Source organism: Salvelinus alpinus, chromosome 1, assembly GCF_045679555.1.
Source record: "Salvelinus alpinus chromosome 1, SLU_Salpinus.1, whole genome shotgun sequence".
Taxonomy (NCBI): domain Eukaryota; kingdom Metazoa; phylum Chordata; class Actinopteri; order Salmoniformes; family Salmonidae; genus Salvelinus; species Salvelinus alpinus.
Window position 1 is genome coordinate 114,728,028 of NC_092086.1, and position 15,686 is coordinate 114,743,713.

The 15,686-nt window shown below is 43.4% G+C and overlaps 1 protein-coding gene across 3 annotated transcripts in view; it reads left to right on the forward strand.

The window, feature by feature from the left end:
* The first annotated feature begins 677 nt into the window (after positions 1-677).
* The window catches only part of wdr91 (WD repeat domain 91), a 33,106-nt gene continuing 18,097 nt past the window's right edge, over positions 678-15,686 (forward strand). For 2 of the 3 annotated variants that reach the window (XM_071342131.1, XM_071342136.1), the window contains exons 1-8: positions 678-805; positions 1,733-1,867; positions 7,592-7,771; positions 8,077-8,283; positions 10,592-10,675; positions 11,303-11,409; positions 12,563-12,734; positions 14,646-14,804. In XM_071342131.1, the coding sequence (XP_071198232.1) occupies positions 725-805; positions 1,733-1,867; positions 7,592-7,771; positions 8,077-8,283; positions 10,592-10,675; positions 11,303-11,409; positions 12,563-12,734; positions 14,646-14,804 (1,125 nt within the window). In that variant the 5' untranslated portion in view covers positions 678-724. The remainder of the gene's footprint in view (positions 806-1,732; positions 1,868-7,591; positions 7,772-8,076; positions 8,284-10,591; positions 10,676-11,302; positions 11,410-12,562; positions 12,735-14,645; positions 14,805-15,686) is intronic. The other variant, XM_071342133.1, reaches the window with a different exon arrangement.

Genomic DNA, 15,686 nt, shown 5'->3' on the forward strand with positions numbered 1-15,686 from the left:
TATTCATGTCTGAGGCTATACAGCCTCTTCTGGACACTGTGTTTATTCATGTCTGAGGCTATACAGCCTCTTCTGGACACTGTGTTTATTAATGTCTGCTCTCCTTTTTCTTTCCCCTTCTCCTATCATCACAATAATATCCATGTACCAAATGGCCCCTTATTCCCTATATAGTGCGCTACTTTAGACCAGAGCCCTATGGAACCATATTCCCTATATAGTGCACTACTTTAGACCAGAACCCTATAGAACCATATTCCCTATATAGTGCACTACTTTAGACCAGAGCCCTATGGAACCCTATTCCCTATATAGTGCACTACTTTAGACCATAGTGCTCTGGTGAAGAGTATTGCACTATATAGGGAATACGGTGTCATTTGGGACAAAGCCTATGACAGGGAAGCATCATGCTCGGAAGAATGCCCTGCACTGACATTTCCTTGAAGATCTACCCGTCTGATCTGTTTGCAACTTAGTTATAGGATTTAATAATTCTACTGGGGACAAAATTGATCATTTTGAGAAACATCAAGTTTGGTTCATTTTCATGTTATCTACTCCTGCACATTTGAAATGAGCTCCAATGCTGCCAGATTTACTTACTGCAGCGACTAGTCAGTGCACAGTAGTGTATTATTATAATGCATATTACTATCCACTATTTGCTGTGAATGTGCCCTCTAGTGGACCAGCGTGAACGCGAAAAGGTCCTTCCTGCCACATGACGTCACACGAATTCGATCACATGACAGCCTCGGAGAAAAACAAAACAGGAAATATTTCAACCAGCGTTTTCACTTTGGTAAGTTTTACACTATAAATACAGTGTTAATACATTTTTGATTTCACTATTACCAAGATAGTTACTTATGAAATAGTACAGTACACTAAACCTCATCGTATTTTTTTGGTTGAAAAATCGCCACTCTTCTAACCAAACTAGCTACTCGTGTTTAGCTAGCAATGGGCTCTTGCAAGCATCCTGTCTAGGCAGAAAAGCAACGCCCTCTAGCTATGCAATTTGAAGAAGTAAACGATTGTAATGTTGATTTATGTGTACATTAATAATTAGCTTGCAGTTATATTTTGTCTGTTTTCTTTCATGTTTTTTTACTTGACTTACACATGAGTGGTCCTCTGTAGCTCAGTTGGTAGAGCATTGCCATTGCAACGCAAGGATGGTGGGTTCGATCCCCGTGATCAATCATACGTTAAAAGTGCATGCTTACTAAAATGCCTATATCTCACCGACAGTGTCATTGCATTTTGGTACACCAGAATTACATTCATTTCCAAGGGAACGCGGCGTTTGTTTTGCAGCATTGCGTTGGAGGGCGTTCTGTGTGGTGCATATCTTGGATTTATCAAACTGTGTGCGTGAACGGCTTGACAGAAATGGTAGCAGAAGGTGAATGTTGAACTGTCGGTGTGATCTAGGTGTAATTGCGCGAAATGGTACGCTGCGTCAACTGGATATGTTTGCAACAAAAGTTCAACATTCACCTTCTGCTATCATTTCTGTCAAGCCGTCTACGCATACAGTTTTAACGCACACGTTCGATAAATGTACGCACCACACAGAACGCACGGCAACTGCATCTGCAACGCAATGCATTGGAAAGGGATGCACTTCTGGTGTACCAAAAAATGCAATGTCTGTGTGATCGAGGTGTAAGTGGCTTATATATTATTAACCCAATCACCGTTGTGTGTCATGTCGCTCTGGCAGGGAGAGAGAAAGATGGGGTCAGCTGTCGAGCGGACGGATGAACATGTCCGAGAATACTTGATATATCGTGGTTTCACCAGCACGCTGAAGCACCTAGACTCCGATATGAAAGCAGACAAGGAGAAAGGATTCAGAGTATGTATGAAACAGTGTATTTGAAGTCATTAACCATCCAGGTAATGCAGAAGTGCACGACAGCAGTAGCTTGTTCCCAGCGTTGTCAAGACAACACAAACAGATGTGGGACCAGGCTATAGCAGTTGCTTATAGCCTTGTTACTCTGACCGATATAGACAGGTGAGAAGTTAGATCTTTGTATGTACACTATGTATACAAAAGTATGTGGACCCCCCTTCAAATTAGTGGATTTGGCTATTTCTGCCATACCTGTTGCTGGCAGGTGTATAAAATCGAGCACACAGCCATGCAATCTCCATAGACAAACATTGGCAGTAGAATGGCCTTACTGAAGAGCTCAGTGACTTTCAATGTGGCACCGTCATAGGATGCCACCTTTCCAACAAGTCAGTTCGTCAAATTTCTGCCCTGCTTGACCTGCCCCGGTCAACTGTAAGTGCTGTCATTGTGAAGTGGAAACGTCTAGGAGCAACAGCGGCTCAGACGCGAAGTGGTAGGCCACACAAGCTCACAGAACGGGACCGCTGAAAAGCGTTAAAAAATTGTCTGTCCTCAGTTGCAACACTCACTACTGAGTTCCAAACTTCCTCTGGAAGCAACGTCAGCACAAGAACTGTTCGTCTGGAGCTTCATGAAACGGGTTTCCATGGCCGAGCAGCTGCACGCAAGCCTAAGATAATCATGAGCAATGCCAAGCGTCGGCTGGAATGGTGTAAAGCTCGCCACCATTGGACTCTGGAGCCGTGGAAACGCGTCCCTCTGGAGTGATGAATCACACTTCACTATCTGTCAGTCTGACGGACGAATCTGGGTTTGGCGGATACCAGGAAAACGCTACCTGCCCGAATGCATAGTGCCCACTGTAAAGTTTGATGGAGGATGAATAATGGTCTGGGGCTGTTTTTCATGGTTCGGGCCCCTTAGTTCCAGTGAAGGGAAATCTTAACGCTACAACATTCTAGACGATTCTGTGCTTCCAACTTTGTGGCAACAGTTTGTGGAAGGCCCTTTGCTGTTTCAGCATGACAATGCCCCCGCGCACAAAGCGAGGTCCAGACAGAAATGATTTTTCGAGATGAATGTGGAAGAACTTGATTGGCCTACACAGAACCCTGACCTCAACCCCATCAAACACCTTTGGGATGAATTGGAACGCAGACTGCGAGCCAGGCCTAATCGCCCAACATCAGTGCCCGACCTCACTAATGCTCTTGTGGCTGAATGGAAGCAAGTCTCTGCAGCAATGTTCCAACATCTAGTGGAAAGCCTTCCCAGAAGAGTGGAGGCTGTTATAGCAGCAATGTTCTAACATCTAGTGGAAGGCCTTCCCAGAAGAGTGGAGGCTGTTATAGCAGCAAAGGCGGGGACCAACTCCATATTAATGCCCATGATTTTGGAATGGGATGTTTGAAGAGCAGCTGTCCACATACCTTTGGCCATGTAGTGTATATGTATATACCAGTGGAGGCTGGTGAGGGGAGGACGGCTCATAATAATGGCTGGAATGGAGTCAATGGAATGGCATCAACCACATGGAAACCATGTGTTTGATGTTATTATTATTATAATGAGCCGTCCTCCCCTCAGATGCCTCCACTGGTATATACAGTGCCAGTCAAAAGTTTGGACACACCTACTCATTCAAGGGTTTTTCTTTAGAGTAGAATAATAGTGAAGACATCAAAACTGTGAAATAACACATATGGAATTATGTAGTAACCAAACAAGTGTTAAACAAATCAAAATATATTTTATATTTGCGATTCTTCAAAGTAGCCACCCTTTGCCTTGATGACAGCTTTGCACACTCTTGGCATTCTCTCAACCAGCTTCATGAGGTAGTCACCTGGAATGCATTCCCATTAACAGGTATGCCTTGTTATAAGATCATTTGTGGAATGTCTTTCCTTCTAAATGCGTTATATATTTTGATTTGTTTAACACTTTTTTGGTTACTACATGATTCCATATGTGTTATTTCATAGTTTTGATGTCTTCACTATTATTCTACAATGTAGAAAATAGTAAAAATAAAGAAAAACCCTGGAATGAGTACGTGTGTCCAAACCTTTGACTGGTACTATATATATATATATATATACAGTGGGGAGAACAAGTATTTGATACACTGCCGATTTTGCAGGTTTTCCTACTTACAAAGCATGTAGAGGTCTGTAATTTCTATCATGGGTACACTTCAACTATGAGAGACGGAATCTAAAACAAAAATCCAGAAAATCACATTGTATGATTTTTAAGTAATTAATTTGCATTTTATTGCATGACATAAGTATTTGATACATCAGAAAAGCAGATCTTAATATTTGGTACAGAAACCTTTGTTTGCAATTACAGAGATCATACGTTTCCTGTAGTTCTTGACCAGGTTTGCACACACTGCAGCAGGGATTTTGGCCCACTCCTCCATACAGACCTTCTCCAGATCCTTCAGGTTTCGGGGCTGTCGCTGGGCAATACGGACTTTCAGCTCCCTCCAAAGATTTTCTATTGGGTTCAGGTCTGGAGACTGGCTAGGCCACTCCAGGACCTTGAGATGCTTCTTACGGCGCCACTCCTTAGTTGCCCTGGCTGTGTGTTTCGGGTCGTTGTCATGCTGGAAGACCCAGCCACGACCCATCTTCAATGCTCTTACTGAGGGAAGGAGGTTGTTGGCTAAGATCTCGCGATACATGGCCCCATCCATCCTCCCCTCAATACGGTGCAGTCATCCTGTACCCTTTGCAGAAAAGCATCCCCAAAGAATGATGTTTCCACCTCCATGCTTCACGGTTGGGATGGTGTTCTTGGGGTTGTACTCATCCTTCTTCTTCCTCCAAACACGGCGAGTGGAGTTTAGACCAAAAAGCTCTATTTTTGTCTCATCAGACCACATGACCTTCTCCCATTCCTCCTCTGGATCATCCAGATGGTCATTGGCAAACTTCAGACGGGCCTGGACATGCGCTGGCTTGAGCAGATGGACCTTGCGTGCGCTGCAGGATTTTAATCCATGACGGTGTAGTGTGTTACTAATGGTTTTCTTTGAGACTGTGGTCCCAGCTCTCTTCAGGTCATTGACCAGGTCCTGCCGTGTAGTTCTGGGCTGATAACTCACCTTCCTCATGATCATTGATGCCCCACGAGGTGAGATCTTGCATGGAGCCCCAGACCGAGGGTGATTGACCGTCATCTTGAACTTCTTCCATTTTCTAATAATTGCGCCAACAGTTGTTGCCTTCTCACCAAGCTGCTTGCCTATTGTCCTGTAGCCCATCCCAGCCTGTTGCATGTCTACAATTTTATCCCTGATGTCCTTATACAGCTCTCTGGTCTTGGCCATTGTGGAGAGGTTGGAGTCTGTTTGATTGAGTGTGTGGACAGGTGTCTTTTATACAGGTAACGAGTTCAAACAGGTGCAGTTAATACAGGTAATGAGTGGAGAACAGGAGGGCTTCTTAAAGAAAAACTAACAGGTCTGTGAGAGCCGGAATTCTTACTGGTTGGTAGGTGATCAAATACTTATGTCATGCAATAAAATGCAAATTAATTACTTAAAAATCATACAATGTGATTTTCTGGATTTTTGTTTTAGATTCCGTCTCTCACAGTTGAAGTGTACCTATGATAAAAATTACAGACCTCTACATGCTTTGTAAGTAGGAAAACCTGCAAAATCGGCAGTGTATCAAATACTTGTTCTCCCCACTGTATATACAGTGGGGCAAAAAAGTATTTAGTCAGCCAACAATTGTGCAAGTTCTCCCACTTAAAAAGATGAGAGAGGCCTGTAATTTTCATCATAGGTACACTTCAACTATGACAGACAAAATGAGGGGAAAAAATCCAGAAAATCACATTGTAGGATTTTTTATGAATTTATTTGCAAATTATGGTGGAAAATAAGTATTTGGTCAATAACAAAAGTTTATCTCAATACTTTGTTATATACCCTTTGTTGGCAATGACAGAGGTCAAACGTTTTCTGTAAGTCTTCACAAGGTTTTCACACACTGTTGCTGGTATTTTGGCCCATTCCTCCATGCAGATCTCCTCTAGAGCAGTGATGTTTTGGGGCTGTTGCTGGGCAACACGGACTTTCAACTCCCTCCAAAGATTTTCTATGGGGTTGAGATCTGGAGACTGGCAAGGCCACTCCAGGACCTTGAAATGCTTCTTACGAAGCCACTCCGTTGCCCGGGCGGTGTGTTTGGGATCATTGTCATGCTGAAAGACCCAGCCACGTTTCATCTTCAGTGCCCTTGCTGATGGGAGGAGGTTTTCACTCAAAATCTCACGATACATGGCCCCATTCATTCTTTCCTTTACACGGATCAGTCGTCCTGGTCCCTTTGCAGAAAAACAGCCCCAAAGCATGATGTTTCCACCCCCATGCTTCACAGTAGGTATGGTGTTCTTTGGATGCAACTCAGCATTCTTTGTCCTCCAAACACGACGAGTTGAGTTTTTACCAAAAAGTTCTATTTTGGTTTCATCTGACCATATGACATTCTCCCAATCTTCTTCTGGATCATCCAAATGCTCTCTAGCAAACTTCAGACGGGCCTGGACATGTACTGGCTTAAGCAGGGGGACACGTCTGGCACTGCAGGATTTGAGTCCCTGGTGGCGTAGTGTGTTACTGATGGTAGGTTTGTTACTTTGGTCCCAGCTCTCTGCAGGTCATTCACTAGGTCCCCCCGTGTGGTTCTGGGATTTTTGCTCACCGTTCTTGTGATCATTTTGACCCCACGGGGTGAGATCTTGTGTGGAGCCCCAGATCGAGGGAGATTATCAGTGGTCTTGTATGTCTTCTATTTCCTAATAATTGCTTCCACAGTTGATTTCTTCAAACCAAGCTGCTTACCTATTGCAGATTCAGTCTTCCCAGCCTGGTGCAGGTCTAAAATTTTGTTTCTGGTGTCCTTTGACAGCTCTTTGGTCTTGGCCATAGTGGAGTTTGGAGTGTGACTGTTTGAGGTTGTGGACAGGTGTCTTTTATACTGATAACAAGTTCAAACAGGTGCCATTAATACAGGTAACGAGTGGAGGACAGAGGAGCCTCTTTAAGAAGAAGTTACAGGTCTGTGAGAGCCAGAAATCTTGCTTGTTTGTAGGTGACCAAATACTTATTTTCCACCATAATTTGCAAATAAATTCATAAAAAATCCTACAATGTGATTTTCTGGATTTTTCCCCCTCATTTTGTCTGTCATAGTTGAAGTGTACCTATGATGAAAATTACAGGCCTCTCTCATCTTTTTAAGTGGGAGAACTTGCACAATTGTTGGCTGACTAAATACTTTTTTGCCCCACTGTATGAGGTACTTGTCAAAACCTTTTTGTTGTGTGTTTTTATCCCAGTTCAAACTTTAAATTATATCTAATTATATTTCACCTCATAATATTGAAGCAATAATGCCCGAGGCGGTGTGGTATATGGCCAAGCACTATTCTTAAGCACGACTCAACGCGGAGTGCCCGGATACAGCCCTTAGCCGTGGTATATTGGCCATATACCACAAACCCCCCCAGGTGCCTTATTGCGATTATAAACTGGTTACCAATGTAATTAGAGCAGTAAAAAATAAATGTTTTGTCATACCCGTGGTATACAGTCTGATATACCACGGCTTTCAGCCAATCAGCATTCAGGGCTCGAACCACCCAGTTAATAATAAGGTTCATTGCACAGCTGGACTATATATATGTATCTCTTTTCAGGTGGATAAGATTATTGATCAGCTTCAGGTGTTCATCCACACCTTTGACCTGAATGGCCTGAAGGACTACTGGGGCTACCTGGACCGGAGACTGTTCTGTAGGCTGGAAGATATCTACAGACCAACAGTCTCCAAACTACGGACCAGTCTCTTCAGATACTACGTTGTTTACACTGTACAGGTGCATACAGCCTTCTGTTGTTGTGGTCTTCTTCTCTTGTTACTCAGACATTATGTGTGGATAGTCCAATGTTGTTGTGTTCTTCTTCTCTTGTTACTCAGACATTATGTGTGGATAGTCCAATGTTGTTGACTGATTATTGATATACAGCATGGCCTCTCCCTCCCTCCCTAACTCCCTCTCTCCCTCTCTCCCTCCCCATCCCTCTCTCCCTCTCTCTCTCTCTCCTCTCCCTCCCCCCTCCCCTCCCCCTCTCCCTCTCTCCCTCCCCCTCTCCCCCCTCTCTTTCTCCCTCTCTCTCCCAGTTAAAGAACCTAGAGAAGACCCAGGAGTTTTTCCAGCGTCAGGCTCAGGAGCTGCAGTGCCAGCAGGAGTGGCGTGATTGGTTCATCCTTCCGTTTATGCCCGCCCCCGAGCAGAACCCCTTGTTCTCGCCGTACTTCTCCCGTCAGTGGTCTGACACCTTCCTGGTCTCACTGCACAACTTCCTGTCTGTGCTGTTCCAGTGCATGCATATCCTTTTGTTCTGTGGCACTCTAGACTACAGACACTCTAGACTACTGACACTCTAGACTACTGACACTCTAGACTACTGACACTCTAGACTACAGTACAGACACACTAGACTACTGACACGTAATGACCACTGACACTATGCTACTGGCACTCTAGACTACTGATACTAGACTACAGACACTCTAGAATACAGACACGTAATGACCACTGACACTATACTACTGACACTCTTGACTACTGATACTAGACTACAGACACTCTAGACTACAGTACTGACACTCTAGACTACAGACACGTAATGACCACTGACACTATACTACTGACACTCTTGACTACTGACACGCCGGACTACAGTACAGATACTCTAGACTACTGACACTCTAGACTACAGACACGCCGGACTACAGTACAGATACTCTAGACTACAGACACTCTAGACTACAGACACTCTAGACTGCAGACACACTAGACTACAGTACAGATACTCTAGACTACAGACACTCTAGACTACAGACACTCTAGACTACAGACACGCCGGACTACAGTACAGATACTCTAGACTACAGACACGCCGGACTACAGTACAGACACGCCGGAATACAGTACAGACACGCCGGACTACAGTACAGACACGCCGGACTACAGACACTCTAGACTACAGTACAGATACTCTAGACTACAGACACTCTAGACTACAGTACTGACACTCTAGACTACAGACACTCTAGACTACAGATACTCTAGACTACAGACACTCTAGACTACAGACACGCCGGACTACAGTACAGATACTCTAGACTACAGACACGCCGGACTACAGTACAGATACTCTAGACTACAGACACTCTAGACTACAGATACTCTAGACTACAGACACTCTAGACTACAGACACGCCGGACTACAGTACAGACACGCCGGACTACAGTACAGACACGCCGGACTACAGACACTCTAGACTACAGACACTCTAGACTACAGTACTGACACTCTAGACTACTGACACTCTAGACTGCAGACACGTCGGACTACAGTACAGATACTCTAGACTACTGACACTCTAGACTACAGACACGCCGGACTACAGTACAGATACTCTAGACTACAGACACTCTAGACTACAGTACAGATACTCTAGACTACAGACACTCTAGACTACAGACACGCCGGACTACAGTACAGATACTCTAGACTACAGACACTCTAGACTGCAGACACGCCGGACTACAGTACAGACACTCTAGACTACAGACACGCCGGACTACAGTACAGATACTCTAGACTACAGACACTCTACACTACAGTACTGACACCCTAGACTACAGTACTGACACCCTAGACTACAGTACTGACACTCTAGACTACAGACACTCTAGACTACAGACACGCTAGACTACAGACACGCTAGACTACAGACACTCCACACTACAGTACTGACACTCTAGACTGCTGACACTGGACTACAGACACTCTAGACTACAGTACTGACACTCTAGACTACAGTACTGACACTCTAGACTAATGACACTCTAGACTACTGACACTGGACTACAGACACTCTAGACTACAGTACTGACACGCTAGACTACAGACACTCCACACTACAGTACTGATACTCTAGACTACAGACACTCTAGACTACAGACACTCCAGACTACAGACACACTAGACTACAGACACTCAGCTACAGACACTCTCAGCTACAGTACTGCCACTCTAGACTACAGTACAGACACGCTAGACTACAGTACAGACACTCTAGACTACAGACACTCTAGACTACAGACACTCTAGACTACAGACACTTTAGACTACAGACACTTTAGACTACAGACACTCTAGACTACAGACACTCTCAGCTACAGACACTCTCAGCTACAGACACTCCAGGCTACAGACACTCTAGACTACAGATACTCTAGACTACAGACACTCTACACTACAGTACTGCCACTCTAGACTACAGTACAGACACGCTAGACTACAGACACGCTAGACTACAGACATGCTAGACTACAGACACATTAGACTACAGACACACTAGACTACAGACACGCGGTGACTACAGACACATACTCCCAGAGGCTAGCCATCAGGGTAAAAACTGTGTTTTGCTTGTCTTGGGAGATGTCATGCTGCAATCGGCATCACACCAGGTCGTGTCAACACAATCCCAGATGTAGTAAAGAGGAACATGGAATCCTTTCAAAACAAGGAAGTAAACGGCAACGTAACAATGTCCATTTTAAATGTCAACAAACTATACATACTATCTTTTGAGTAGTTTCTTCCTTGACAGCAAACTACCTCAGCCTGCGCTCCTGAGCTTTGACTCTGAAGTCCAGAGGACCGCTGGTCTACAGGAGGAGAACGATCAGCTCAGACACGTGGTCTGTTTTCTCATCTAATAACGGGTCATATCCTTGCGAGCCAGTTTGTGCTAATACCAGAGAAGTTTGAAACCAAGACACTCAACATTCGATTACTTCCTGTAAAGCCCCACGGGGTATACTCATACCAACGTGTTTAGGAGTGTGACAGTTACTTATTTACAGGAAGTAATCACTTGTTAAGTCTCTCCGTTTCCAAAACTGTGGCGCTAGCACATACTGCTTCCCTCATGAGAAAGTCTCAAAGGGCCTAAGGATGGCTGCTAAAACTCTCTCTCTCTCTTCCTGTCTCTGCCCCCCGCCTCTCACTTCCCATCTCTGCCCCCTCTCTCTCTCTCTCTCTCTCTCTCTCTCTCTCTCTGTCTCTCTCTCTCTCTCTCTCTCTCTCTCTCTCTCTCTCTCTCTCTCTCTCTCTCTGTCTCTGTCTCTGTCTCTGTCTCTCTCTCCCTCTCTTTCTCTCTTCCCATCTCTGCCCCCCTCCCTCTCTGTCTTCCCATCTCTGCCTCCCTCCCTCTCTGTCTTCCCATCTCTGCCTCTCTCTCTCTCTCTCTCTCTCTCTCTCTCTCTCTCTCTCTCTCTCTCTCTCTCTCTCTCTCTCTCTCTCTCTCTCTCTCTCTCTCCCTCCAGCTATTTTCCCTGCAGGGAGAGGCTAAACTAAAGAAGCAGGAAGAGATGGTGCATCACAAACTCCCCCCCTACGTACAAAACATGGACCGCCTCGGAGACACTGAGCTGTGAGGACAAACTTTGAGATTGGATTGACCCACTTTGGGGTTGAAGGGAGGGGTTTTAGTGAATGTTTTAATAATTGTATGATATAGGTATTTGGTTTTGTATTGTCTCCTCTTCGTACGATACTGTAGATGTATAATTTAACTAATATAATATTTATTAAACTGTTTTAATGTGTTAACGTGTTTTTTTTCGTATGAATAAGGACGATGAATAAACAATTCACCCTGAATTGTTGTTTTTCACCATGATTAGTTCCAGTTGTTCTGTCTGTTTCCTGGGAAGCACAGCTCCTGTCCTTGAGGGCCTCAGTGGCTGCTGGGATGTCTGGAGCCCTGGGACTGTATTCATAATAGTGCTGATGTACGATCAGCCCCCCCCCCCCCCCCATCTTATTAATACGATTTAAAAGACAAAACTGATCCTAGACCAACATTCCTACTCTTGAGACGCTTTGAGGACACGGGCCTTGGTATCAAGGGCATTGGTTGACTCCTGTCAGGGTTTTGCTTTGGGAACACAATACCAAACACTATGGAGCAACGGAACCACAACACAACATTGTCTGAGGACATTTCCCTTGACATTTCATTTGTCTGACAGTTTTCTCTGTAGTTTGAACTGGTAACGTTCTATTTAACAAAGCAAATGGCCTGCAAAAAGGTAGGAACCACTCATAAAGCCTAAACACACCACTTAGTAAGAAGAAGTCCAGTTTAAGAGACTCATTGGAAACTGAATCAAAAAAAGTCTTCAGATAAGAAATCTAGTATCTGTATTTTTCTCATGACGCTTTCCATTTTCTTCCAGAACATTCTTGGCTTGTCTCCCATATAGACCTTGTTTACTCACTAGGCACACAACGGCACATGGTAACTGACGGTTAATTGAGTTTTACAGTTCAACAGTTTCTCAGTTGTGAGTGGACCTGCACACAGCATCAGCGAAGAATGGTGTTTTAAAAAAGCAGCTGAGGTATCCGATATCTCTAAATGTTGAATCAATCTTAGTGATGCCAACTTCATCACCTCTAATTCCTCTACACAGAGATATGTTTGTTTCACGCTTGATTCACGTTTGATTTCACACTTGATTCATGTATGACTCCTGTTTGATTCACGTTTGATTCACATTTGATTCATCTGTCCTCCACAGGGACCTGGTGACGAGCCAGCGTAATCCCGCCCTTAGCACCACTCCTTCCAGGAACTTCTTCTCTACATTCCTGCCCCAGGCCAGACGGGTACCTGGCAAGATGCCTCGAGGACTTCCTGGGTCCTCGCCAACACAGGCCTCGCTGGGACGCAAGGACACCGTAGCCAATCAAGTGAGACCATATGTTCTTCCGGAAATTAGCACGTTTTTCTGGGGGACCCGGGGGGCGTCCCTTGAGACTGAGACGCTGGACTTGTAGACCCTCGGGGATGCGTTTTAAGGGTCTAGATAAAGTTTCTGTGGAAAATCCCTTCCACTGTGCAGTACTATTTAAGATAATTGTTACTCAAGTGGTTTTAAACTTTTACCAATATTTAGCAGTTTACAGCATTTATGACATGACTAGAAGTATGTATTTTTCAGTATTTACAGTTGGTATCATAGTGTAAATATTCACCCCCCCCTTTGATTTTTTTCACATTTTGTTGCGTTATAAATTGGGATTGAAATATATATTTTTGGGGGGGGGGTCATTGATCTACACAAAATACAAAATGATTACAAAAATGTATAACTAAAATATAGTCTTTGCATAAGTATTCAACCCCCTTTTTTTAGGCAAGCCTAAATTAGTTCAGGGGTAACATTTGGCTTAACGAATCGCATAATAAGTTACGTGGACTCTGTGTGAAAGAATAAGGGTTGACATGGTTTTTGAATGTCTAACCCCTTCCTCTGTCCCCCTCACCATCTGTAAGGCCCCTCAGTCAAGTTTTTGAATTTCAAGGACAGATTCAACTACAAATGACCAGGGAGCTTTTCGAAAGCCTCATAAAGAATGGCAGTGATTGGTAGATGGGTAACAATAACCAATCCAGACATTTGAATATGTCTTTATGGACGAGTTTAAGGACGAGTTAATAACGATGCTGTGGAGGATGTTTTGAACTACCCAGACACATCGAAGATACAGTCCTCAGGGATTTCACCAGAAAGGTGACTTTGAAACAGCTAAAGGCTATGATAGTAGAAAACTGAGGATGGATCAACGACCTTGTAACGAGTGAAAAGAAAAATTCAAATATACAGAATACAAATATTCCAAAAACATGCATCTTGAATGTAACACGACACTGAAGTAATACAAAGGAATATACTTTTAGGCCTAAATGCCAAGTCTAATGTTTGGGACAAATCCAACAAAACAAATCACTGGAGTAACTGCCTCCTTATTTTCAAGCATAGTGGTGGCTGCGTCATGGTATGGGTATGCTTGTCATCGGCAAATACTGGGGTGTTTTTCAGGATAAAAAGAAACGGGATGAAGCTAAGCACAGGCAAAATCCTAGAGGAAAAACCTGGTTCAGTCTGCTTTCCAACAGACACTGGGAGACAAATACAACAACCTAAAACACAAGGCCAAATCTACACTGACGTTGCTTACCAAGAAGACAGTGAATGTTCCTGAGTGGCCAAGTTACAGTTTTGACTTAAATCTGCTTGAAAATCTATGGCAAGACTTGAAAATGTCTGTCTAGCCACGATCCCCATCACCTTGACATCGTGCTTGAAGAAATGGGAAAATATTGGAAAAATAATACAGTATACAGTATTAGTGTTTATTATACAGTATTAGTGTTTATTATACAGTATTAGTGTTTATTATACAGTATTAGTGTTTATTATACAGTTAGTTTATTATACAGTATTAGTGTTTATTATACAGTATTAATGTTTATTATACAGTATTAGTGTTTATTATACAGTTAGTTTATTATACAGTATTAGTGTTTATTATACAGTATTAGTGTTTATTATACAGTATTAGTGTTTATTTGTATTAGTGTTTATTATACAGTATTAGTGTTTATTATACAGTATTAGTGTTTATTTTTCATTAATCATTATAGAGTATTTTGTGTAGATCGTTGACAATCCCAATCCCATTTCAATCCCAATTTGTAACACAATAAAATGTGTGTGTGTGTGTGTGGGGTAAATACTTACGATAGGGCGTTTTTGATTATAGACTTACCTGTGTTTTGGAAAACAAACCGCTTTCATGTATCTTATTCTTGTGAAGCCCAAGGACCCAGTAGCGGCCTCCAAGGAGCCCAGGCCGGTTTGTAGCGCTGGGGGAACCAGTGAGCCGCAGACTGGGTCTACCTCCCACCCCAGACAGAGACGACACCAGGACCACGAGAAGGAAAGGAAAGAGCTCTTCTCCAAGCCACAAATTCAGGTTTCAGCTCCTCTACTTTACTAAGGAAAGGATGTTGCCTAGCGGACATATTTAGAATTGAATGAGCAAATGACACTTTTCTGTAACAAAGTTCCTTGGCTTACATTTACACGCTTTCCCTCCTTCAATAACCCATAGAAGTATAATGATGTTGTATTTACATATTACATTCCAAAGAGATCAATTGGTAAAGAGATCAATCGACCAAAACAATGGAAATGCCATGGCAACGCCATTCAAGTTTTATCGTCACATGCACAGTACAGTGAAATGCCTTTCTTGCCAGCTCTAAACCCAACAGCAGTAATTAATAACAATGTATTACGAAAAATAACACAAGGTAGAACAAAAACACAGGACTGGGAATCGGAGTTGATTTCACATGACTGGGAATCGGAGTTGATTTCACATGACTGGGAATCGGAGTTGATTTCACATGACTGGGAATCGGAGTTGATTTCACATGACTGGGAATCGGAGTTGATTTCACATGACTGGGAATCGGAGTTGATTTCACATGACTGGGAATTGGAGGTGATTTCACATGACTGGGAATCGGAGGTGATTTCACATGACTGGGAATCGGAGTTGATTTGACATGACTGGGAATCGGAGTTGATTTGACACGACTGGGAATCGGAGTTGATTTGACACGACTGGGAATCGGAGTTGATTTCACATGACTGGGAATCGGAGTTGATTTCAAATGACTGGGAATCGGAGTTGATTTCAAATGATCTTATATTTCAGCTCATGAAACATGGGACCAACACTCTACATGTTGTGTTTATATATTTGTTCAGTATATACAGGGTCAGTCAGTTCCAGTACCATATTTACAATGTGCAGGGATACTGGAGTGATAGAGGTAGAAATGTATAA